This window comes from Martes martes (assembly GCF_963455335.1).
Source record: "Martes martes genome assembly, chromosome: 2".
In the NCBI taxonomy this organism is placed as follows: Eukaryota; Metazoa; Chordata; class Mammalia; order Carnivora; family Mustelidae; genus Martes; species Martes martes.
The window spans coordinates 158690190-158716102 of NC_137889.1; the positions used below are offsets into that span (position 1 = coordinate 158690190).

The window sequence follows — 25913 nt, forward strand, 5'->3', positions numbered from 1 at the left end:
CGGCCATGGGCTGAGGCCACGTGACACTCACTCTCAGCGTCTTCAGGGCCATGATCAGGTGGGGGGAGAGGCTGGAAGGGGGGCACAGCCTCGGATGAGCAGGGCTGGCTTCAAAGAGAATATCAGAAATGGTAGCATGAACTGCGTTTCCTTCCTCCTTTCCTTCTCTTTGTTCCCTCCCTTCCTCCTTTCTTTCCTTCCTTCCCCAAGTCCCTGCTAAGTCTCATGTGCCTGGAATTGTACTAGATATTGTTGGCCACGCACCTCTCTGAGGGTCCCCGTCCTTTGGAATCCTCATCTTGTCGTGCTGCCAACAGCCCCCCACACCATCATCCCAAGTCAAATATACTATCCACTGCCCAAGTAAAATACACCAGGTCTAGGGGAGGTAAGAAACTCAAGTGGAGGATGTGATATTTGACCTGGGCCTCAAAGTACCTGTAGGAGGTCACTGTGGACACAAGCAAAGGCCTAGAGGTGCCTCAAGGCATGGAATGATCTGGTGTCTGTCAAGAGCTCTGTGGAGAGCGGGGGAAGTGGCAGCAGAAGGGCAGTTGCTGGAGATAAGGAGGGAGTAGGGCCCTTGCAGGGCCTGGTTTTTCACTCCTAAGGCCTCCGGAGGCCATCAGAGGGCTTGAGGCAAAGGAGTGGTAAATCCTTTCAGTGCTTCTAATGACAAATCCAGCTGGACAGCTGGACATGGAAGAAAGATCTTACAGGGTGTGGCAGATATTCTGGGGAGAGTGGCTAAGAACCTGGGCCATGGTGGGATAGTGGGAGTGGTGACCCAGAGCCCTGATTAAAGACTTGTCCCTGAGCAGAAAATAGGGGCCTTCATTAATAATTAGATTGGGTTCCGCTGGGAGGAAGAATTACAGACTCTGTAGTGATGTCATTAATTGAGATGGGATGGAAGAAGGGGAGAGACACAGGAACGGCGGAAAGAAGGGGGAGGATGAATTGAGGTTAGGGCACAGGGAGTGTGAGGTGCCCAGAGACATGTCCAACAGCTCCGTGGAGGGATGCCCAGCGTGGAGGGAAAAAAGAGTGGAGTGTCATAGACTGCAAGGTCAGGACCACAAAGGCTGAAGCCTGAAGACAGACCACAGCGCATGGCAAACAGGAGGCTTGTCCTGGATGGCCTTGGCAAGAGCATTTGCAGGAGTAAAGAAGGGGTAGAAGGTGGGCTGAGAGTGATGAAAGCAAGGGGACAGAGAAAGAGGTACCGCTGGGCTCCTGTGTCCGGCTCAATCCTTATCCATACCACTTACATACCTTCCTTCCCAATGCATTCAGGTAATTTCTCCCCTGCTCAAAGCGTACGATCATGACATCGTCCCCTTGAGAGTAAAGGCCACACTCGGGACCCTAGCACTCTCTAAATAGCTAACAGGGCATTCAAGGTCTGTGTAACAACCACTACACCAAGCACCACTATGTGTTACCAACCAGAAACCAGACTCTGGTAATTCCTAAACAAGCCTTACATTTTGCCACCTCTGCACCTTTGTTATTTCTGTTCCTTCTGCCTACAACACCCTTCCTTTATACTTCTACTTGCTCAAATCTTGCCCAACCTTCCAGGCACAAGAACCTTCCTCAATCCCCAAGCTATATGAACTTCCCCTTGACCAGCAGAGCACTTACCAAAACGTGTGTCACAGGGTAGTGGCCTTATCCCCATTCTCTACCACCACTGGACTTTAAACCCCTCAAGAGCGACTATCTGGTGTCCAAGGCCCTGCACAGAGTAGTTCTCAATCTGGGTCTGCTGTGTTGAAGACTGACCTTTCTCCGCTGCTATCCCCTGTCCCATTTTAAAGGCTGTCCTTTACTCCTCCATCCAACCAACCAGACTCATGCAGGAACGGATCCATCCAATGTCACTAATACTCTACCTGTGTGTCAGCCATTTAATAAAGCTAAAGGGTCTGATATAATATATATCAGATCAATATATATTTTATATATATATTATATATAATATAACAAAGGATCTGATATCCTGTGCATAAATGGAGTTAATTTCCAAAAGTTAGGATGTGAAATCCAAGTAGAGGTCTTGCCTATGGGCTAGAACTACGTTGGTTCTGGGGTGTTATTCAGTATCTCCTCTCAGTTTCTGCTCCTCTTGAGTCATAGCATGAAACACATTCCTATCTCCTACCTAACACAGGCGGTCACGGTCCCTTCTCTTAGGAGCTCATAACTGGTGCAGGAGTTAAGATCCACACACAGAGAAGGTCCCTTCCTTCCTCTGGGAGCTTTTTCATGCAGGATGAGTGGGTTGGAACCTGAGCTACATAAGGCAACAGGTTGAAGAGCTCACTTGAAGCCTGGGTGGTCATGGATGATTTTATGAGGGGTGTGGGCTTCTGTTCCACCTGGAAGGACTAGTAAAAGCTGTGGTCTGGGAAGAAGTAGAAGGTCCACCCAGACGAGATCAGGATGTGAGAATAAGGTAAAGGTAAGAATGGATCACAGATCAATGTGTCTAGAGCAGCCAATTTCTGGGGGGGGGGGGGGGAGAGGGGGAGTAGTGAGACATAAAGTTAGAAAGGTCAAGGCTACTTTGAGGGCGCCTTTGAATACCAGGTAATGGGGAGCCATAGAAGGCATGAAAAGTGCTTTTCTTTTTAAGGGCGCATAACAGGCTAGTTGATAGAGGGTAGACTGGCTTGAAGAAGATTTGATATCCTGCACATAAATGCTTGTTACAATAAAACAGCATAAAGCAATGGAAACAGAGTTGACTACTTAGCAAATTTACATAGAAAATGAAAATGGGAAGACTTCAAAATTTAAAAAAAAAAAATCACCAAAGGTTTGTGTTCCTCGGGAACCAGGTATCTCTTCCCACTGGTACCACATTACCCTATGGGCCAGAGAGAAATGCAGGCTCTCCACTAAGCCAAGTCCTTTGCCGTGAGGCACCCAAAGCCTCAGTGTGGTTTCACTAGTGGGAAACCGGGCGGTGAGTGAGAAATGTCATTCACTCTGGTCACTTTCATTCAGGGACTAGCAAAGTCCTCTTCGAATCTTCAGCCAATGTATTTTATTCAATGTGAAAGCCACTAAATTAATTTTTTAACATAATAAGAGTAGAAATTGTCAATTTTAGAAGCACATATGCGAATTTCCCTGCACAGGAGAGAACATGAATCCTATTAGTTAAAAATAGCAGTTGTGCTCACTTTCCCCCACATGCTAATTTTAATAAACTTACTCTGAAATTAGCCTGCCACTAGGAAGATAGCTGCTCATCCAAAATGTTCCCAGTAAGCACGAAGCTTGCCTTGCAAGAGTTCAAGTACTCCCAGGAAACTCTGAACAATGCAGAGTTCTAAATGGAACTCATCTCTTCTCACCAGACCTGGCCACCCCCACCCCTCTGTCACACCCAGCGTCACCAACTCTCTAGGTCACCTCGGACTCCTTTGATTTCACCTTCCCAAACAGCTGACTATGAAATCCCGTTGGGGTCTTTTTAAAAAAATCTTCCTCACAGCCATTCTTTTTCCTCTCTTCCTACAGATGCTATGTCTCCTTATCACTTTATTTATTCAAAACATCCAAATTCATATATTCTACAGTTAACACCTACAAAGGGCAAAATATGGTACAAAGAGCTAAGGCCACAAATTAATAACACATGGTTCCTACTCTCAAGGAGTTCAAGATCTTTCGGGTTCCGTGGAGAGACAGACAAGTTACGGGTTAGTTAGAAAACCGTGTGATTAATGGCATGACTTCAGTGCAAAAGGAATAATTGGGAATGTCGGTGATGACAGAAAAGACCGGGTTACTGGTCTCTCATCTTGTCTTTCCCTGATTCCTGGCAAAGTTACCAAATTTGCCTGTACATCCCCAGCGCCTGGCATAGTGCCTCATAGATGTAAGAGGCTCTGCGATCATTGAGTTTAGTGGAAAGAAATCTATTCCAAATATTTTCATCAACTTGAAATCTAGCTAAAAAAGCACCCAGTGCCTCTCTATTACCAGCTACATTAGCGCACACCCTCTGTCTTGCTTTTGAAGTCGTTCCCCATCTGGCCCACCCTGGCTACTCCAGGCTTAATGTCTGCTATACTCCAACCCACTGGTTTCAGCCTTTACCAGAAGCATATCCTCAAAAGTCAACCACCAGCCCAGGGTTCATGCCTGCTTCCTGTCCTGATCACCTATGCCCTCTTCAACCAAAGGGGAGGGACCCAGCTCAAGTTCCACTGCCTCTGAGAAGCTTTTTTTCCTACTGCTCAAGCCTTACCAACTATCTATATATGTGCTCACTGTTGGGTACTGCTTTTTCATTTAATAATAATATTATTAATATGAATAATGCCTTGAGATATTAACTGATGTTCTATCTACCCACCTTGCCTTCACTTCCTAAACCCCTATCCTGTTTCTTGCTACATATTCCTCTCCCTTTTTAAGAAGCCAGTCATTCTGCCTTAATGTCCCCAGGAAAGGAGCACCCAGCAAAACACAGGCAACAAAGCGACTGGCTTTTCAGTGTTGAAAGTTTGGTCCTTAAGACATCAGGGCATAGAAGAGTGTCTCCAGGAGCTTCCTCTCCCAAAGCCCCCCAAAAGACTAGAAAGATCTCCAAAGTTAAGGAAAGGACAGAATCAAGAGTGTAAGGAGGAGAGAGCTTGGTTATCAGGGAGTCTCTAAGAATGCACGTGGAGGGGCACCTGGGTGGCTCAGTGGGTTAAGGCCTCTGCCTTCGGCTCAGGTCATGATCCCGGGGTCCTGGGATCGAGCCCCACATCTGGCTCTCTGCTCAGCGGGAAGCCTGCTTCCCTTCCTCTCTCTCTGCCTGCCTCTCTGCCTACTTGTGATCTCTGTCTGTCAAATGGATAAATAAAAATCTTTAAAAAAAAAAAAAATAATGCACGTGGAGTTCCGCCCAATCAGCCTGGGTTGGGAGAGCAGAGTGAAAACCAGCGGACAGGGTTGGGGAGCCCAGCTCGTCTTGATGGAAACCCGATGAGGTGGGGACCTGGACAGGTAAGGAGTAAGGCTCTCTAGAGCAATGGTGATCTTGACTACTCAAGCCTTCCCTTTAAAAATAATTAGTTTTGGGACGCCTGGGTGGCTCAGTTGGTTAAGCGGCTGCCTTCGGCTCGGGTCGTGATCCCAGCGTCTTGGGATCGAGTCCCGCATCGGGCTCCTTGCTCGGCGGGGAGCCTGCTTCTCCCTCTGCCTCTGCCTGCCACTCTGTCTGCCTGTGCTCGCTCGCTCTCTCTCTCTAACAAATAAATAAATTTAAAAAAATAAAAATAATTAGTTTTATGGAGATATAATTCACACAGGGAAAGATTCCTCTTTTTTGGGTATACAGCTCCATGAATTTTAGCACACACAACTCATGTAGTCGTCAGCTTGATCGAGGCATAGAATATGTCCGTCACTCCAGAAGGTTCCCTCATGTTCCTCTGCAGTCAATCTGCTCACCCCACTCCTGGGCTCTGGCAACCACCGATCTATTTCCTGCCTGTATAGCTGTGCCTCCCCAGAAATTTCATATAAATGGAATCTTATAGTAGGTATGCTTGGCTTGAGCCTCTGGTTTCTTTCACTTGCCAATTTTTTTTTTTTTTTTTTTTTAGTATAGTTGGCACACAGTGTTACATTAGCTTCAGGTGTACCAAATGTCTTAAAGATTCATTCATATTTTTGCATGGATCAGTGATTTGTTTCATCTTAATGGTGAGCACGGTTCTGTCACACGCATGTGCAGCCATTTACCCACTCATCAGTTCAAGGACGTGGAGACTGTTTCCGTTCTCAGCAATTATAAATTAAAACTGCTATAAACATTCACATGCAGGTTTTGGTGTCGACATATGTCTTCGTTTCTCTGGGATAAACTCCTAGGGGTAGGACTGCTGGGTTGCTGAGTTAAGTGTATGTTTGACTTGATGAGAAACTGCAAAAGGATTTTCATGTCCTATTCCTCCACCGACGCATGGGGCTCCCGGCTGCTCTCCAACCTCGTTAGCACTTGGTTCATTCGTTTTTTTGTTTATTTGTTTTTCAATTCTAATAAGTGTGTCAGGGCATCTTACTGTGGTTTTTAACTTATACTTCTCTAGCGACGGTAATAACGCATATCTGTTCATGGGCGTGTTTTCCATACAGATCTCTTGAGGGCAGTGTCTACTGAACTTTTCTGCCATTTTAAAAATTAGGTTGCTTGTTTTCTTATTATTGAGTTGTGCAAGTTCTTTCTATATTCCAGATATGAGGTATGTGCTCTGTGCAAATTTTCTCCCAGCCTGTGGCTTATCTTTTCATTTTCTTCATGGAGCTTTTCAAAGAGCTGAAGTTTTAAATTTTGATAAAGTCAAATTTATCCTTTTTTCCTTTTATGGCTTGTATTTTTCATGTCCTATGTACCCTTCTCACTTTTGAATCTCCCAAATTGTGAAAAAAAATCTCAGGTGGTGATAAGAAGAACCCTCCCAAATTTAAGCACATACTGCTAAAGATTATATTCACTAGAACACCTCCCACAGCGAGGGGAGACCACGTGACTACGCTCAGACCAAGGGGATGGGAGCAGAAGTCATCCCTCATTAAAGAAAAACCCCTAGCCCTGAACACCCCCTGCCCTCTTTTTCTCCATTCTCCTGGGCTGGAGCAAAAACATGGCACCAACCAGTTCTACACAGACAGTTGGGGACCACCCCCAGGACCCACTGGAGTAAGAAGGTGCCCCAAAATCTGGATTCTTGAATCTGCCCTCCCCAGATGGACCACCACACTGTAACGTGAATGAGACCTATGTACCTACTTTAAAACGATCTATTTTGAGGGTAGGTATCTTGGTTACAGTGGCTTAGACTTTACCCTAACAAATCTACTCTTCCTTCTGAGTAAGTAGGACATAATCTCAAGGGTCTTGGACCCAGCCAAGTGTTGTGTGGTACATCTACCCAGACAACTGCACAATAGTTTCCACAAGTTTCCCTCTGCTCAGGAGTGATTTAGGGGCAGGCAGAATTGGAACCCCTTACCCCTAGCCTGAGCCAGACAGCGAAGTCCCCTAGGCTCAGAGCAGTGACTAAGCACTACATTGACATGATTAGCATGAGAGGGGGACAAGGAGGGACACAACGGTGACCTCTGACCAGATACTATCCTGAAATGAGGAGACTGTGGCCCAGCACCAGAAGTGTGCCCCCCACTGCATCACCCCTGCCAAGGGCGGAGTCCTGCTCAAGCCCCCTAGGATGCAAATACAAGCTCAGGGAAAGGGAGAGGCAGGACTCCAATCCAGAGCAGTTTCATTCCAGGGCAGGCAAGTGATCTGAGTTCCCAGGGAGTGACTCCTGCGGTTTTATGGAATGTACTACCTAAGAGCTTCTGTTTTCTCCTCTGAACTTGAAAGTATGGGAGGCTGAGACTGAAGACAAACAGCCAAGTGTCCTTTCGAGTCGGGGATCCAGCTGTGCCCCAAACCACCCCTGCCTTGGAATTAGTAGCAGGCCAGCTGCATTGTTTTGCTAGAGTTGTTGTGACAAATTGCCATAAACCGCGGGGCTTGAAACAACAGAAATGAACTCTCTGATACTCCTGGGGGTTAGAAGTCCAAGATTCAGGTGTCAGCAGAGCCACGTTCCCTAATAACACTCTAGGAGAAGACTGCTGCTTGCCTCTTCCTAGCTTCTGGTGGTTGCCAGCAACTGGGGGCACTCCTGTTAGCTGCATAGCTCATCACGCGTGGCCTTCTTTCTTCTGTAACTTCACATGATCTTCCCTCTGTGAATCCCTGTGTCCAAATTTTCCTCTCCTCCTAAGGACACTAGTCATTGGACTAGGAACCCACCTTAACTCAATTATGTCTTCAAAGATTCTATTTCCAAGTGAGGTTACGTTTGCATCTGTAAGGTGGGGGTTCGGATTTGAACAGATGTTTTGGGGGAGCACAATTCAACCCCCAACACCAGCCAGTAAATTCCCTGAGCTTAACTACTTTGGGCTGGGTTTTTGATCATTTGCACCCAGAAAGAGGTAGCCAAAGTTCATCCCCCAATTTCGGTCGACTGCTGAGACCCACAGCTGTGCCATTAACCATAGGACAACTATAGATAGAATTGAATAGACTATATGTCTATTCAATCTCTCTCTTTCAAATGTCAGTGGCTCCACTCTGGGCAGAGGCCCAGGGTCATACAACGCACTCAAGGAATATGAGACTGATTGCTATCTAATTAATTAACCAACACTCAAATAGTGAAAATAGCGACATTGAACTCAGCATGGTTTATCACAGGGCAGCAGGCTGAGAGGTGGCTAGCATTTTTATTTTGGAAATAGAAAGGTATTGATTGTCTGCATGGCTGTATTTCAAGATTTCTCCCCGATTTTGAAAGATCACCTCAGGTGGCGTTAAGAACATCATTTCCTCCTCCCCAGACATTTAATTTCCAATACAGCACATCAGACATGCTTTTTTTCACACGCATGGCCGTGTTGACTTCGGGGCCTGAGAGGAGGCTGTAATTTCAGCTTGTTATACTAAAAATATGAAAATAAAACTCATCTCTGTAGGATCATTTTAAATGAAAACTGCTTCCTAGAGTCAAGCAAGCTGAGGAAGAAAACTGACTGAAAGCGAGCACAAGGCTCTGGGCAGGAGGGGTAATGGCGGGAGGCAGAAGCCACGTCTTCCGTGGAAAAACCAATGGGAGCTGTCAAAAAGCCCACTCAGCTCAGGTCAGATGTCTGGTGACATCTTCCCCAGTTCCTTCGGCTGGGCTCCAAAATCACTGTGAAACACCTCCGGCCACTGACCACTCTCTTCCTTGAATCCTGCTTGGCTGAGTATCAGATATCTTCTCCATGCCAGACTCAGTCCACAGCCAGCCAGCAAAACTTGAGTGGGCAGGGGAATCCCCTGGGTAGCTCAGTTTCTGAGAAAAGCAGATTTGAGGCTACACTCCTGGGCATTTTCATGCCATGGGTGTATCGGTTTCTTGTGGCTGCCATAACCAGTTATCACAAACTGGGTGGCTTAAAACAGAAATTTATTCTCTCACAGCTGTGGAGACCAGATGTCCACAGTCAAGGTGTCAGCAGAACTGATTCCTTCTGGAGGCTCCGAGGGAGAATCTGTTCCGTGCCTCTTCCAGCTTCTGGAGGCGGCTGGCAAACCTTGACATTCCGGGATTTGCACTGTACAACTCCGATCTCTACTTCCATCTTGATATGGCCTCCGTCTGTGTGTGTCTGTCTTCCCAAGACCTTCTCCCTTGTATCTCTGTGTCTGAAATCTAGCTTTACTTTCTTTTATAAGCACACCATTAGATTTAGGGCCCACCCTAAATCCAGAATGATCTCATCTCATAGTCTTTAACTCGATTATATCTGCAAAGGCCCTATCTCCAAATAAGTTTCCATTCACAGCTACTCAGGGGTCAGGACTTGGATGCAGCCATGGTGAGGAGTGGGCACACAATAGACTTGGGGAGAGACTCTGAAACTTGCATTTTCCCCAATAATGCAGAGTGACTCTTTGTACTTTTTGCTCCCCAAATGACTGGTGCAGGTGATGTGTAGATCATACTCTAACAAACACTGATTTAGTCTCTGAGGATTCAAAGCTGAATAAGACATGATCCCCTCCCTTGGAGAACCTACTGTCTAGCTGAAGATGTAGACAGGTGAACCAATGATTAAAATACAAAGTACAGTCTAGGTGGCTCAGTCATTGGGCGTCTGCCTTCGGCTCAGGGCATGGTCCCAGGGTCCTGGGATCAAGCCCTGCTTTGGGCTCCCTGCTTGGTGGGAGCTCTGCATCTCCCTCTCCCTCTACTTGTGTTCCCTCTCTCACTGTTGTCTCTCCCTGGCAAATAAATAAATAAAATCCTAAAAAAAAAAAAAAAATACAAAGTAGTGTCTAATGATTCCAAGAAAGTCAGACAAACCAGGGTTCAAATTCTCTAGCTCCTTAGCCTGTCTGAGCCACAGTTTCCTTATCTGTAAAATACAAAGTAATTCCTACTCTATACCGTGATGAGATTGAGGCTATATAAGTGTTTAACATTGTTGAGGGACTCAAGAAATAGACATTCACTATCATGAAAGTGGCAAGTATACACCCTTGCTGTGTGCCTTCCACATTCTAAAGTCTTTAATGAAAGTCCGTGGAAGGCAAGAAGGCCTTACCCTGAAGAAATGCAGCTGGGACAGGCAAGGCCACTTCTGAAAGACCCATTTCAGGATTTTGATTTATTCCATAAGCATTCTGGAGGCACCTGCTGTGTACAGAGCTGTGTGTAGGCACTTGGAACAAAGCCAAGGAAAACCCACGCTGGGTTGGGGGGTGGGTAGGAACCACCAGTCTGCAATACAGTGTGGTCAGTGCAAGGCAGAGGTAAGCCCACCACGGAGAGGCACATTCGAATGCAATTAAGCATTTCCTTCCTTTGGTCTTCCATCCTTTACATTCCATTCCTTAGCACTCTTTGTGTCTATTGTGTGACTCTCCCTAACTGCAACATATGCTCCAGAAATTCCTGGAAGGCTGAAGAGGTCGTCAGTTTTCTTTGTACCGAATCCCAAGCACCATGTATCTGGCTGCTAATAGACTTTCGATAAATACCGGTTGGAGTGGTGAACATTTCGCTGCCATTTCAGCACCCAGAACTGGACTTTTATGGAGAACCACCTCCGGCATCCTTGACTACCGGGTATGATTCCTGAAGGGCCAAGAGAAAAGTCCTCTAGAGGATCTGTCCCTTGACATAAAGCCTGATCGTTACAGGAAACCCAGGTAGAACAACCTATCAGAATGCTGTCTAGTTAGGTAGGAGCTTTCAACTAGGAGACCAAGAGTAAACAAACTAAACCAAAGAGAACTTATGACATCTTATTCCTCTTCAAAAATACAATGCTTCCCACACACTGGACATTAAGTACTGTTATCAGACTGACCTGGAGCCCCAGAAAATGACTAAAGGAGAAGGACATTACCGGGTTTCCCTCCAACAATCCACAAGGGGAAGGAAGAGAGCAAACCACTACACCCCACATTGTGTGCACAGTAGTCAAGTCCAAGAAACCCCAAGTTGGCCTTGGGGCAGGGGGATGGTTCTCAGCAGGGAGAGAATGGAAAATTTCAGAGGGATGCTCAGCATGGCTCCGTAGGGTGGCTAACTGCTGTCACATATGGTGGTGAGTCAGGAAGAGCCACCTACCTGTGAGAGGGACACATCATCCTTACTCTCACCTGGAGGAGTCTGTGGACAGCCTCTCGCACGCCAAAAAACTCAGGTGGGCTCAAGTGGGAACAGCTTAGGAGACTACAAGTGGACCCCAGGGGTGTTTGTGACGGCGGGGGTGGGGGTGGGGCGGGGGGCCTGGTGTTTCTGCTTTCACAGATCAAATGACTTCTGCACCTTTCACAGCCTTTGATAAGGGCTCTCCGCCGTACACGGGGTAGGCCCACCGTACACACGTGTTGACAGAAATGACTAAGTGTGGGGCGCCTGGGTGGCCAGTGGGTTAAAGCCTCTGCCTTCGGCTCAGGTCATGATCCCAGAGTCCTGGGATCGAGCCCCGCATCGGGCTCGCTGCTCGACAGGGAGCCTGCTTCCCCCCCCCCCCCCACCCCCTGCCTGCCTCTCTGCCTACTTGTGATCTCTGCCTCTCAAATAAATAAACAAAATCTTTTAAAAAAAATGACTAAGTGACTGCATGAAGGCTACGGAGGACCCTGAACTCACCCACCCGAACCTCCACTGCAGGTAATTCCACCTGGCCCGAGTGGAACCCCAGGGCCCGGATTCGCCCCCCCCCCCGCACCCCCTTTCCGCTTCGGCACGGGCCGTCCAATCGCGAGGCTCCAGAACAGTGGTGACCAGGCAAGCAGGTGGGGCTTGGCGCCTCTCCGCCCGGATGCCCGCGCTTCGCTCTCCAATCCCGGGCCAAACCCTGCCGGGGTGCGGTGGGGGGAGAGTGGGAAGGCCCCTCCCCAGAAGCTGGCACCAGATGGCGCGGAGCAAAGCGGCGCCCGGCTCGCCCGGGAAGCGCGGGAGGAACGGCGCACCTGGCGGGGGCGGGGGCCGGCGCGTCCCCCGCGCGTTCCCGCGCCGCTTGGCCACCCTGGGGGGCGCGGGCTGTGGGCCGGGGCGGCCGCTCGAGCCGGCCCTGTCCCCTCGGCCGGCGCCTCGGCCTCACCTCGCTCACCAGCCCCTGCCAGTCGCTCTCGGTCCCGTCGCCGTTCATGGCCTCCTCCTGCAGGCGCGGGCCGGCTTCATGGACGCCGCCCTCCTCCGCCTCCGCCTCCACCTCCTCCTCCACCGCCTCCGCCTCCTCCTCCACCGTCTCCGCCTCCCCCCGCCGCGCCGCCGCCGTCGCCCCGACCCGAGCCCCGCGCGGCCCCAAGAGGGCCGGGCGCCTCCGAGCCGCCGCGCCGCCGCCTGCGGCCGCCCGCGCTATTGACTCAACGTCCGCCTCCGCGGGAAGGGGAGGAGGAGCCGCGGCCGCCCGGGCCGCAGCCACAGTCCGCCGGGTCCCGGGGCTCCCCGCGCCGCCCGACCTCCAGGTCCCCGGCCTCCCGCTCCCCGACCCACGACTGCCACGCGGGACCCAGCCCCTGACACCCCCGATCTCCACGCGGGTCCCCTGACTCCCGCGCCCGGGCCCTGGCCCCACGCCGGCCATCGCCGCCCCTGCGCCCAGCCTCTCAGGGAAGGGGCCGGAGGGGGCCTCAGCATGCTGGTCGCTACTGGCTCAGGGATTCCTGCTCTCCCCTGCCAGGAAGTGGGCTCCACAAGCACCTGCGTGTCCACGGCAAGAGCCAAGCCCCCAAATCCAGCGAGCCCCTGACCCGCTTCCAGAGAGTAAGCCCCCCCGGGGCAAGTCAGTGGCTTTGTTCTCCAGGGAACGTCAGATACAGGGCCTGGCACATAGTAGGAACTGTACAAATATTTGATGGTCATGGGAATGAAGCGACCACGTGCTATATATTTAACATTGTTTTTGAAGTTCTTAATGTTTACTTGTATTTATTTCTCAAATTATCAGCTGTCATAAATAGAAAGCAAATGAAAAAAAATTGAAAATAAAACAATACTGAATTCTAAATAGGACCCAAAGCTCTGAGTGGGATGCTGCACTCTTTCAGGGGGGTGGGGAGGAGCGGGGGGGGGGGTGGACAGGCTGGCTTCAAACGGAGACCATCTCCTGAGAGGAAGGGCTGAAGAAAATTGCAGAGGGCAGGGAATCTTCACAAATAAGTCGTTAATATTCAGGATGGTTTTCCCAGGTCTCCTAAACTCTCATGGACCACCACCAATGTGGGCTTTCCAGTCTTGCAGAAGCCCTACCTAAGGGGATAAGCAGGTAGGTTAAGAGGCTATGGAACCATTTCACACAGGCTGGGAGCATCATTGCCAGCCTTTACTTATAATTTTTAGCCCCTTTTGGATCCTGGGTCAACCCTGTGAGTTGGGTGTTCTCTTCATGTATCCAATATGGAAACAGAGATCTGAAAAACGGAGAAACAGACCTGGCTAGGACGTCCAGCCCCAGAGGATCTCTTCAGCATCTTGGATGAACATTAGGTACCACACCTGGGAGGAGGACATACCACATTTATTGTTGGCCTTGTTTTGTCGACCTGCAGACCATCTGTAAAATGTTAATAATTCCTTGCCTGTGCCCCAGCCCGTGTCTGTAGCTTTGACTCTAGGCTCTGCCACATAACTAGCTTTAGCTAACGCAGTGTTTACAAATGTGCAGGAGGGCTAATCCTTGCTTATGCTCTTGGGAACCTGTGTGCCCTACCATACAAACAAGCCCAGGATAGCTTCCTGGATGATGGACTCAAGACCAACAACCAGCCAACTGCCACGTATATGAGAATGACGCCAATGACCCCCAGCTGCCACAGATGAGATGTTCATGCATGAGGCCAGTAGGAACCGGCAGAAGAACCACCCAGCTGAGGCTGGCCCAATTTGCAGACCCCAGATCACATGGCTAAATACATGGCTGCTACGTTTGAAGCCACTAAGGTTTGGGGTGGTTTGCTATGTATCAGCAAATAACCGGCATAGATGGTGAGGCTACTGAAAAAGAGCCTTGTTGGTCAGAACTGTCCCCGGCAGTCATTAACAAGCAATAGCCCCTGGCATCGTGACCTTCCAGGCCTTCATCTAAAGAAGATTCTACAACAGATTCTGGCAGGCCAGGGGCTCTGAGAAGGAGCCCGCCAGTCAACCAGGCAGCACAGTTATTCAGTGCCTATTGTATACAAATACTGTATACATCCTGGGAATGTTCAATAATATTGCAGACCATGGTCCCTGTCCTGGAGGGTCTGCAAGCCTTACCATCGAGGTTTTGCAAAGTACTGTTCTAGCGAATGGGAAGAAAAGAAAGAAGAGGCTAGAATGCATCCTAAGGCTTCTGGTTTCCTGACCATGCTGGGCCACCTAATCCATTCTCTTTTTAATCCGAGGAGGTGGGAAGAAGGTTCATTCTCTGAATTGAATGTCTAGGGTTAACTCAGTGTCAAACACTTGTTCCTAACAGCCTGATCAACGCCTCATGCTACAAAGCAAGGGATTGTCTGCCAATATATTGCCCTCTGGCAAACCATCTGGTTTCATCCGACCTGTCGAGGATCTACACTGCAGGAAGAGCAGGCATAACCCGGTCCATCTGCCTTCCACTGCCTCCTGGTCTGTGCCTCGTCTCAGCTGGCATTCAGGTAGAAAAGCAGCCCTTCCTTTCCTGTTACCATGTGCAGCTGAGGCTTTCAGGTCAGCTGCTGCTCTGGAGCCTTCCCTGGTGATTTCAGGCAGCAGGACAATCCGGAAGCAGTTGCAAGCCCAGGAATCTTCACCTGAGAGACCACATACCTTTAAGACAATCCTCTGTATGACTCTGTTTCCCCTATGTGCTTTCTTTCCCTGCAGTTAGTCAACCAGTTATTGAGGTATTTAAAAATAAAATTGGGGAGGAAAATCAAAGAGCAGCGAGCTTCTACCCACCCCAGCATGTGGGGAGACTTTTAACTCCACTGACATGGCCTCTGTAGTTGCCTGGGGTTTTCCTTAGAGGTTTCCGTGCCCCAAGTGCCAGCTTGAAGCTGCTTAGCTTGTGAGATATGATTTAATCACGAACCGAGGCAATGGAGCTGCAAGCGATTCTTTTTTATCTCTTTTCATTTATGTAGCCTGACATTGAGTAATAATAATAATTAAATGCAGTTTAAGCTTTTAGGCACCTATACCAGAAGGCCTCTAGATACCTCATCAACAGCAGCCCAGGCTGACAAAAACAAAGCTAATTATATTGTGGTGAACTTTCGTCAAAGAAAAAAACTGAAACTGCTCACCAACTGTCCTTATATCTGATAAAAGCGGTACATTAAATGTTCCAACCCACAGTCCATTTGCACAGGACCAATGGAAAACCAGGAGTGTCTTAAGTCTTTTTCCTAAATTTGCCACCCAGACACTAAGTATTGAAACGCTGGCTTTTGCCTCTATTTTCACACCCCCTTAGCACTCTGAAAAATCTCCAGGGTCCCAATTTTTCCATATTGATTCATAGCCCCAGGGCCAGCTTTATTTATTTATTTATATGTACCTATAGTGTTAGAAGAAAGTGCTTAGATGCTTTTGAGTGATGTGTCTGACTTTCAAAAGTTTGAGAGGGTTTTAGATGTGGCAACTCCAGAATAGCTTAATCTAAGACATTGAAGCAGCAGATAGATACTGATGAAAACCAAGCCAAGCCAAACAAACAAACAAAAACCTCTGGAGAGATTGGGAATGAAAGGACGACTTGAACTTGTTGTTGGAAACGTGGCCTCTCTTCACCACATCTCCACTGACTTGCGAGATAACTTTGGCCAAGTCCCAACAGCCCCAGACACCCAGGAAAGCCCTAAAGCTTTTGATACAACTTCTCCAGACAGTATTTTCAATTCAGATTCTGGCTGCCCAAGCAAAAATGTCAATGTTCTCCTTAAAGGGAACTTAGCAAATCTATAGTTGAGATTTTTGGCTCAGCTTTTCTCCGAACTACACAACTGGGGCAATACCCATGACCACTCCTTTCCCCCAGTCACCTTTCTCCTGTCTGAATTAGGAAATCCAGTCTGATGAGCCTGGGAAGAAAATGACCTATAATGATATGGTTCATAATTGTTAGGTCCCCCCAAAAATGGGTACCCCAATAATGGGTCCGTGATTAAAGGAGCGACACTGATACAAAGTGAAGATCAAGCAAAGCTTTATTTCGCGCCAAGCATCAAGAGTCAGACCGACCGTCAAACAGACCAGTCGGGGATGCCCCTACAGAGAGGACGACCCCTCCCTGCTTTCCAGACTAACTTTTATAGAGGAAAGTTCATGTGGTTGGGCCTGGCCACACACAGGTGGGTAATTGAATTACAATCCACCCCACAGTAGCCATGGAAACTAGCCCATCACCTTGGTAGCTAGGAGACAGCATGTGCCCCCACTGATCGGATGTCTCCACCTGGCCTGACCCACCCTTGTACCTGGGCTTTGTTACCTGGAACTGGTTTCCGGGACTTGTTTTTAAGTCCCCTGGGGGAAGGGGAGCAGGGACAGTTTAAGGGTTAAACAACAAAGTTATTGTTTAACCTCAATGGAAGCCTCTTGCTAAAATAAAAATATAAAATAGGTCCTTACAATAATGATGTATGTTATGTACACACATACACACACACACACTATATATATATGTGTGTGTGTGTGTATTTATATAATTAAAAAAAATTAACTCCATGTAAGCCAAGGTCCCCCAATTCTTGCTTTTGTCAAAGGAGGGACATTTAGACAGATCCTGCCAGGAGCCCTCCCCCACCTCAGCTGGTTGCTAAGTGCATTCCCTTGTTCTTGATTTTAATGAGGGGGGGGGGCGGGTGGAGGACTGCAGAGGACTGTAGGTCCTAGTATCCTATGGCAGTCAGGCTTGCTACAGAGCCCTGAGACCCGAGGTCCCCTGGGCCACTGGCCTCAGTTCTGTAAAAGATAAGTCTTCTCTCTTCACCTACCTGGGGATGCTCTGCAAAGCACTTCATCCATCATTTCCCTACCAGGGCTGGCAGCCAGACATCAGACAGACCTCGATTCTGCCCGGGGTTCCTGACTCAGAGCATCCTCTGTCTGTTTGCCTCCTGAGCTCCTGGGCCCTCTCTCTGCCACCACCAAGCCCTCCTTACCCAGCAGCAAACAATCAGTTGCTCTCTGCTGCTCCCCCTCCCCCCAGCCCCGCTGGCTGCCAATCAGCCCGGCAGCAGGGGGTGGAAGGAAGTTCCACTTCCCGCTGAACCGCCGCTGAGGTGCTCAAATGACTGAGAGGGGCTGATGATGGCCTGGCAGGCCGGGACCCGCAATTGCCATCATGGAGGGGCGCAGGCCTGGACGTGATTGGCTGGGTCGTTGCGGGGCGGGGGGCGGGGGCAGGAGGTGGGGACCTGCCGAGGCAGAGGGGCCGCTCCTGCGATGGAACGGCTCTGGGAAGGGGTCCGAGAAGTCAGCAGCGAAGGGCCTAGAGCTGGAGGAGGCAAGGAAGGAAAGGAGGGGCAAGGAGAGAGGCAGGGCCCGGTGGGACACCTGATAAGAGGCTAGAAAATCAAGAAGGTGGGGAGAGAAGGGCGGAGGGGGGCGGGGGAAGCACAGGCGCAGGGCTGGGTTGGGGAGAAAAACAGCTCTGGCGGGTCTGGGAAATGGTGTGAGTCGGGGCCCCAAGGAAGGAGTTAAATGGTAAAGAGACAGGGAAAGTCGCTCTGATTATTCAGATTTGTTGTACTTATTGATAATGTATTTCATTTCTTCTGCGGGGGGGGGGTGGCGGTGGTTGGGGGGGATATGAATCAGCACAAATTTGATGTAAATTTATGGAAATGTAAATGCGGAGAGGCGGCAGGCCCGATCTGCCAGCGGGTTGGCTGCGTGGCCCTCAGCACAGGGGAGGTTAGCTCTCTGGACTTGGGGATCCGAAAATAGAAATGGCTGACTTGGGGGCCACTGGCCTCTCCTGCAGGCCAAGAGAGGGACTGACCCTGTCGCTCTGCCAGGCTTATTTAAAAAAAAAAAAAAAAAAAAAAGTCTTATGATTGTCTAAAATAGGATCACCTACATTGTCCTCTGGTCTAATTTTCTCATAGGGTGGGGGGACAGTTTTTACCCAGTAGAGACAGGCAGGCTTATTTTAGTGAAAAGGAACACCAAAAGAAGAGAACTAACATTATCTAGAAACTACTGTGTGTACAGAATTCACTAGCAAAGTGACAACAGTGTTGTTTTTTCCCTTCTGCGCTATGAAAAAGTAATGGGACTTGGGGGAGGGAAGAAAACACAAAGAAAACAATTTGATAGGGTGAAAAGGTGGCATTCCATATAAATGGTTGAAGCTGGTAAAATATTTATTGTCCATTAGGCTGTCCTTCAGAACCCTGGATGTTGATTTTTATCTTCCCCCTTCCTACGGGGTCATGACATTTATCTAATGATGTGCCTCTCCCTGTTGGGAGCGGCCTGTCCATGACCGTGACTGCAAAGTGAACCCTTCACGGTGTTCTGAGAATAGCTTCTTTGAGCCCAGCCTTCCTCTGCAAATTGCGGCCATAGTGAGACCAGATTCAAGACCCCAGGACGCAAGGTCGACCCAAAGGGTTTTATTGCCCCTTCATTCCCATCAGAGGCGAATGGTACCACCATTCGCTTTTCCACCAAAGCTGTGATTCCTTTCAGTGTCCAAACGGTCAAGGTGCTGTGGCTCCCCTGGCTGGGGGCAGACGAAGAGGCATTGCCTGCTGGCTCCCCTGGCTGGGGGCAGACGAAGAGGCATTGCCTGCAGCCCGTGGCCACAGCCTGTGGGTATACTTGAGCAAATGTTTCAGAGAATGGCAGTGATCTGCTTGCTTTCATTACATCTGTGGGGCAGAAACTGTCAGGCCTTGGTGACACCGATTATAATGCTTTGACCTCATTCAGTCACCAAAGGGCAGATTTCCCTTTGTTCTCTAGCAGAAACACAACTTGGCAAATAAACATGATTTCGAAAGAGAGACTGTCAACAAGGGTATTTATGAGTGCACCATGTCCCTGCTGTTCTACTGAGTAGCTTAGCTTTGGGGGGAAAGCCTCCCATTTGCCTACCTGTGACACAACAGCTGCCATTGATGAACCCTGTTTGTTCCTGTGAGGCAGAAAAAAACAATCTTTTTTTAATAGATTTTATTTATTTGTTTACTTGAGAGAGAGAGAGAGCAAGTGAGCAAGAGAGAGAGAGCATGAGAGCAGGGTGAGGGGCTGAGAGAGAAGCAGACTCCCCGCTAAGCAGGGAGCCAGATGTGGGACTGGATCCCAGGGCCCAGACGCTTAGCTGACTGAGCGGAAGGCAGATGCTTAACCATCTAAGCCACCCAGGTGCCCAGAAAAACAATCTTAAGACAATATAAGAGCTCTTAGGAGGGTCTTCTGATAACCAGGTCAAGACGCTGTCTTCTGTCCTCGAGGCTCTTAGTCTAGTGGCCAAGTTCCCCCAAGCAGCTGAACACTGCAGAAACATGGAGAAATATTCCAGAATCGGCCTCTACGGCTTTATATCATTGTCACATAGTCGCCCTTCCCAGGAACTGGGAATGAATCATGAGAACTAGATCCATTTGGTACACTTAAAAATGGTTAATACAGCAAATTTTATGTTCTATATATCCTACCATAATAAAAATAAGTAAAAACAAAAACAAAAAACTTTTGAAAAAAATTAAAAATGCACAAAAAAGAAAAACCACGTGCAATTACTGTGAAAGGGCAGAATTAAAGACCACAAAGACACAGAAAACATAAGTTGGTGAGTTTACTCACCACACCCCAGATCATTTGAAAAAAGAAGCAATGACTCCTTTCCAAGGTGAAGGAAGTAATAGTTGGACAAAGCTTGAGAAAGGGAGCAGTGGGTTGGAGCAGTGAGTGTGGGAGGTGGGGCACCTTCATAACCCCGTGATTTGGTGTTTCCTCGTCTATACCATGAGCAGGTAGAGCCAGATGACCTTGAGGGCCTGCAGCTCTATGAAATTGAGCAGAATTTTACATTTGGGTGGAGCTCTGTACAAATGGTTAGTGCAGGGGCTGTTAACCACCATCCAAGAAAGATTACAGCACCGTAAAGAGTTAGAAGTATGAGGAATCTTGGAGATCTGGACCCCTTAGGGAAGAAACAGAGGCCCAAAGTGATGAAGCACCATGCCCGAGGTCACAGAGCCTGTTAGGGACAGAGCTGTGGCCAGAGCCCAGCTTCTGATTCCCATGCTCTGGCCTCTTTCCAGTGCTTTGAAGTTGAGAATATTTGAAGTTTCCAAAGAGCAGAATTCTGGTCACCCATTGCTATGCAACAAACTCCCTCAAACCTAGTGGCTCCAACATTGACTTATTATTGTCTTCCGGGGTTTTGTGGGTTGGTTGGGCTCAGCTGGGTCGTTCTCATGTGGAGTCTCCCCTGTGGAGGCCAGACAGAGGCTGGGCCTGTGGTTCTCTGAAGACTCAGCTGGACCGGATGTCCAAGACAGCACATTAACACGGTTGGCAGTTGAGGCTGGCAGTCAGTGCTGCCTGCCGGCTGAGAACTCAGCTAAAGCCGGCGATTGGAACACCTACTCCTGTCTCGCCATGTCGGGTTTTTTACTACATGGCTCCCAGAAAGAGCTTCTCAAGAGCAAGTGTTTCAAGGAAGAGGAAGTGTGTCTGAGTTCATTCAGGAGGCTATAACAAAATCCCATAAACTGAATAGCTTAAAAACCACAGACATTTATTTGTCATAGTTCTGGAAGCTGGGAAGTCCAAGATCATGGTGCAGACAGATTCAGTGTCAGGTGAGGGCCAGTTCCTTGATGGCCATCTGGTCACTATGATATAACACAGTGGAAGGGGCGAGTTGGGCCTTCGGGGTCTCTTATAAGAACATTAACCCCCGTCACTAGAGCAGAGCATTTGTGGTCTAGTCTCTTCCCAAAGGCCCCACCTGCTAATACCGTCAGCTTGGGGGTAAAATTGTTAACATTGAGGAGACACAAACATTCAGACCACAGCAAAGTGGAAGCTGCCAGTCCTGTAAAAGGTCAGCCCTGGAACTGGCATGGAATCACTTCCACCACAAGCTTTTGGTCAAAGTAGTCACAAGTCAGCCCAGTTTCAAGAGGGTAGGGTCATAGATGCCAGCACTGGATAAGGGTGGGATGGAGCCATCCATGTGCACATAGGGACAGATGGATTCCAAAGAATTTCATCTTTGGAAACACCACAATCACAGCAGCAGTTCTGATTTTTATCATGATCCTTTGATGCCCTCTTTGAAAAAAGCAACACGGGGCACATATTAACCAAGCTTGACTTTTTTCTTTTTATCTTAATGCATACAAAATCAATGGAGTTCTGGCTTCAATACAAATTTTTGGTTTCATTTTGTTTTAGATGCTATCAGTTCAGGAATCACTCAAGTCAAACCATGGCATAGAGGAGTCCCTAAAGAAATACCCAAATGATGAGGTATGAGTACATGCTGTGTGGAAAGGAAGGTGGAACCCATAGTCACGGGCACTGAAATATTGAAAGACTCAATCTCCTTTCATTGTGAAGATCAGGGAAGTAGAAAAGAATAAAAATATATTCCTTGAGGACAGGGATTGGGTCATATTCATCTTCAGATCCCTAGTACCCGGGATAGTACACAGCACATAGCAGGTGCTTAATAAATGTTCCTTGAGTTCTATTTAAATACAATCTACTCAATAATGAAGTAAACATGCAGTGCCTGGGTGGCTCTGTTGGTTAAGTGTACAACTCTTGATTTTGGCTCCCATCATGATCTCAGGGTCACAAGATTGAGCCCTGCATTGGGCTCCATACTCAGCAGGGAATCTGCTTGAGATTCTGTCTCCCTCTCCCCCTGCGCCTCCTCCCCCAATACATAAATACATCTTTAAAAAAATGCTAATGTAAACTAGGGTTTTTCGAGCATTATCCATATGCCAGCACTTTGCTAAGCACTTGAAACATGTCACCTCACCTAATTTTCACAGAACCATGTAGTATCTGTAGTTACCCTAGACCTGATATTCAGCAGGTAAAAGCCGGGAAGACCCAGTTGGTTGTTGAAAGAGGAAAATAGGGGTGCCTGAGTGGCTCAGTGGGTTTAAGCCTCTGCTTTTGGCTCAGGTCATGATCTCAGGGTCCTGGGATCGAGTCCTGCATTGGGTTCTCTGCTCAGCGGGGAACCTGCTTCCCCCTCTCTCTCTGCCTGCCTCTCTGCCTACTTGTGATCTCTGTCAAATAAATAAACAAAATCTTAAAAAAAAAAAAAAAGTGGAAAATATTTCCGTACAGGTTGGTAGATGGCAGAGGCTCTGTGCCCCTGGAATGAACCCTGTACCCTTATAGCTCTCTCACCAAATACCTCAGCCCAGGAGAGACACATGTGGGCACCAGCAGGGAGCTCTCCTCATGGTTCCCCCACAATGGCTCCCATCCCCATGTGTTTCCCTGGCCTGAGCTGACCAAATGCTGAAGGAGTGGATGGAGCCTGGTGGTGGACGGGGCTGCTGCTGCTTACCTCAACAGGTTAAGTGCTTGGTGTCCATCTCGTTGTCCAAGACTGGAAGGCGGCTTCAAGAATGAATGCATCTGAAGTCACCTCCTATGGCCGCCTGTGGGATTGGCAGCCTCTGCAGTGTGCCTTAGGGGTTGTTAAATATTTAGGGTATCATTCCTGATTCTCTACATGTGAGTGGAGAGGAAACTGAGCATATTAAAGAGTCTTCCAATGACTGACCAAGCTAGTAAGGGTGGATCAGGACTAAACTTTCTCTGTGCTCTTGCACTCTATTATGCTATGCAACAGTATTAATTAGCTAGGGCTGCTGTCCCAAAGGACCACACACTGGGTGGCTTTAATGACAGAAATGTAGCTGTGGGGGCTAGAAGTATGAAATCAAAATTGGCTGTGAACAATCTGTCCCAGCCTTCTCTTTGTGGCTTGTAGATGACCAACTTCTCTCTGTGTCTCTTCACATTGTCTTCCTTCTATATGTGTCTGTCCCTGCGTCCAAATTTCTCCTTTCAATAGGACACCAGTCATACTGGATTGATTAGGGGCCTACCCGCTCCAGTATAACTTCGTTTTAACTGGCTACATCTGCAATGACCCTATTTCTAAATAAGGTCACATTTGGAGGTACTGATGAGTAGGAATCCAACGTATGATTTGGGGGATGAGACACAGTTCAACTCTAACAGCTATTTCTCTTAATGAGACTTCCCCTCATCTCTAACAAAATTAATTAGGCGTCTACATAAATTATCTGGAGAAAGTTCACGGTATATAGGATTACTAGTTCCCTCCTTAATGCCTCACCATTCCCAAGTCTTTCCCCCTTACTTCGGTCAGAAGTGGTTTGAATTGGCACTACTTGGTGACACGGGCTCTTGCCCAGTGCCGTCCATGTCTTTCTATTGTGCCAACCCATTTCAATATCTAGTTGAAGGATCTCAGATGAGGTGTTTTTTACTGACTTTCCTTCTTTCTCATGCTACTTCAGTGTCCTTAAGCTCACTGCTGTTTCCACTCTTGTACCTTCAACAGTTCTGTGAACTCTGCTGCTCAAGAGATCCCGCTGGTCATGTGTGATGAATCCCTTCTCAGTCTCAAGGAGCTACTGAAAAGGCTTTTCCCAGGAATTGAGAGGAAGCATTGTCTTTGGAACTTTTCTCTCACTGAGAGCTTCAGCCATATTCTGTGTATATGAAATGGTCATCCGGTTTTCTTGCACACTCCTTCGAAACAGACGGTAACCTTGGTCTCAGATGCTGTGTCCTTGGACTTGGAAACTCATTGGACCAAAAATGTCTACAACTTATTTTTCCCCTTAGATTTTCTTTTTTTTTATTGATTTTCCATTTTTAGCACAAGATTGATCACCAGCAAAATACCAATTTACATACAGATTCTGCTAAACTCAGCATCCTATATACTTGGGACTTTTTCATCCATAAACCAATTTTTTAAAGAGAGAGATTCTATTATCAAAAGTGTCCCTGATGACACTCAAGATAGCCTATGGGGACCAAACTCAGGATGCCTGCAGCCTGGTGGGGTGAGCTTAGCTGATTTGTGAGTGTAATAACTATGAAGGTCATAGGTTGATACCAATATGGGCAGGTTCATCTTTTGCTTACTTCTCTAGCCACAAGCCTAACCTGCAAACTTTGGTCAGCTATCTTACAAGTTCATTCAATAAAATTCAACAAATAGTCTTTGAGTAAACTATTATGTGCCAGGCAGGATTCGGGTGCTGGGAATAGATCAGGAAACATGAGGGACATGGACCTTGTCCTCATAAGGCCTACAGCGTAGTGGTGAAGCTGATACCAAACAGTCATGCAAATGATTATGCCATCACCAAGGTAATAAGTACCGTGAAAGAAAAATACTATAATAGGGAATCCACGTGAAATGTCATTTAGCATAAAACCTGGAGTTAGCTGGGCAATAGGATTGGCTGAGAAGGAGGGCTGTCCTGGCAGAGAGAACTGTGTGTAAGCAAAGAAACTTTATGACGACTTGCTGAACCTGAGCACAGGCAGTGGGGAAGAGTGTCAGGAGGTCAGGCTGGAGGGAAGACAGGAGCCTTAGCCTCGTTCTGGAAGTGGGAATTTATCATACAAGTACCAAGAGCCTTTGATGGGTTTATTAAGCTCAAAGCTGAGCTTGAGTAATTGACAGCCAAATATACCGGGACTTGAATGAGAAAGAATTGAATTTCTCCTTCACATGGCAGCCAGCAGGGCAGAAAGGGCAAGGCACAGATAGCTGGTCTCTGGCCTGACGGGTTCCTCAGCTGGAAACCCTCCAAGGTCTTGAGGAACTTCATGACGAGAGTGTGGCTCATCTGAAGACTTCTTCAACCATGTGTCTGGCCCCTGGGCTGCAAGAACTCAAAGACCAGCCCTTTAAAATTTTGTTTTATTTGACTGTAGTTAACACACCATGTTGCATGAGTTTCAGGTGTGCACATAGGGATTCAACTTCTCCATATATTACATGACACTCACAAGTGTAGCTGCTCACGTCACCATACAACAGCATCACCATATCCTTGGCTCTACTCCTTATGCTGCGCCTACTCCCCTCCCCTCAGGCAACCATCAGCTTGTCCTCTTTATTTATAGGTCTGAATCTATTTTCTGCTTGTTTGTTTATTCGTTTGTTTTGTTCTTTAGATTCCACACATGAGCGAAATCGTATGGTATTTGTCTTTCTCCAAGACAGGGACTTCTTTAAGTTTTTATTTTAATTCCAGTGTAGATAACATGCAGTGTTATGTTAGTTTCAGGGATACTGTGTAGTAACTCAGCAACTCCATACATCACCCAGCAAAGACCAGGACTTTCGACTCAAGTGCCTATCAGTGGTTGCTCCATACTGCTTAGCTTCCTCACAGAACAGCCGCCTCAGGAGAGGCAAACATCTCACATGGCAGCTCAGTGTCTGATGGTCACATTCTAGGAAGAACGCAGGGGAGGCTGTGTTGTCTGTTATGACCCAGCCTCAGAAGTGGGGTCCGGGAGTGACTTCTGCCACATTCCATTGGCTACAGGCAGGTCACAAGCCCATTTGGATCATTGAGGAGGAGACAGACTCCTCCTCCCAATGGGACAGGGTCAAGGTCACATTGTCAAGACGTCGTGATGTGAGATTTGGGGACCATCTTTGGAAAATAGAATCTGCCACATCCAGAAAGGTCATTACTGATGAAGCAGAACTGAAACTCAGTTGTTTTTATGCCCAGACCTCTGTTCTTTTGCTTAACCATGCTGATGAGTCAATAGCATCATTTGCATGAATAAAGGATC

The 25913-nt window shown here is 47.9% G+C and overlaps 1 protein-coding gene across 1 annotated transcript in view; it reads right to left on the reverse strand.

The window, feature by feature from the left end:
* Positions 1 to 12346, reverse strand: part of CCDC149 (coiled-coil domain containing 149) — a 98101-nt gene extending 85755 nt beyond the window's left edge. Inside the window, exon 1 of the mRNA XM_080797823.1 lies at positions 12193 to 12346. Coding sequence (XP_080653949.1) covers positions 12193 to 12240 — 48 coding nt within the window. The 5' untranslated portion in view covers positions 12241 to 12346. The remainder of the gene's footprint in view (positions 1 to 12192) is intronic.
* Between the last annotated feature and the right edge of the window lie 13567 nt (positions 12347 to 25913).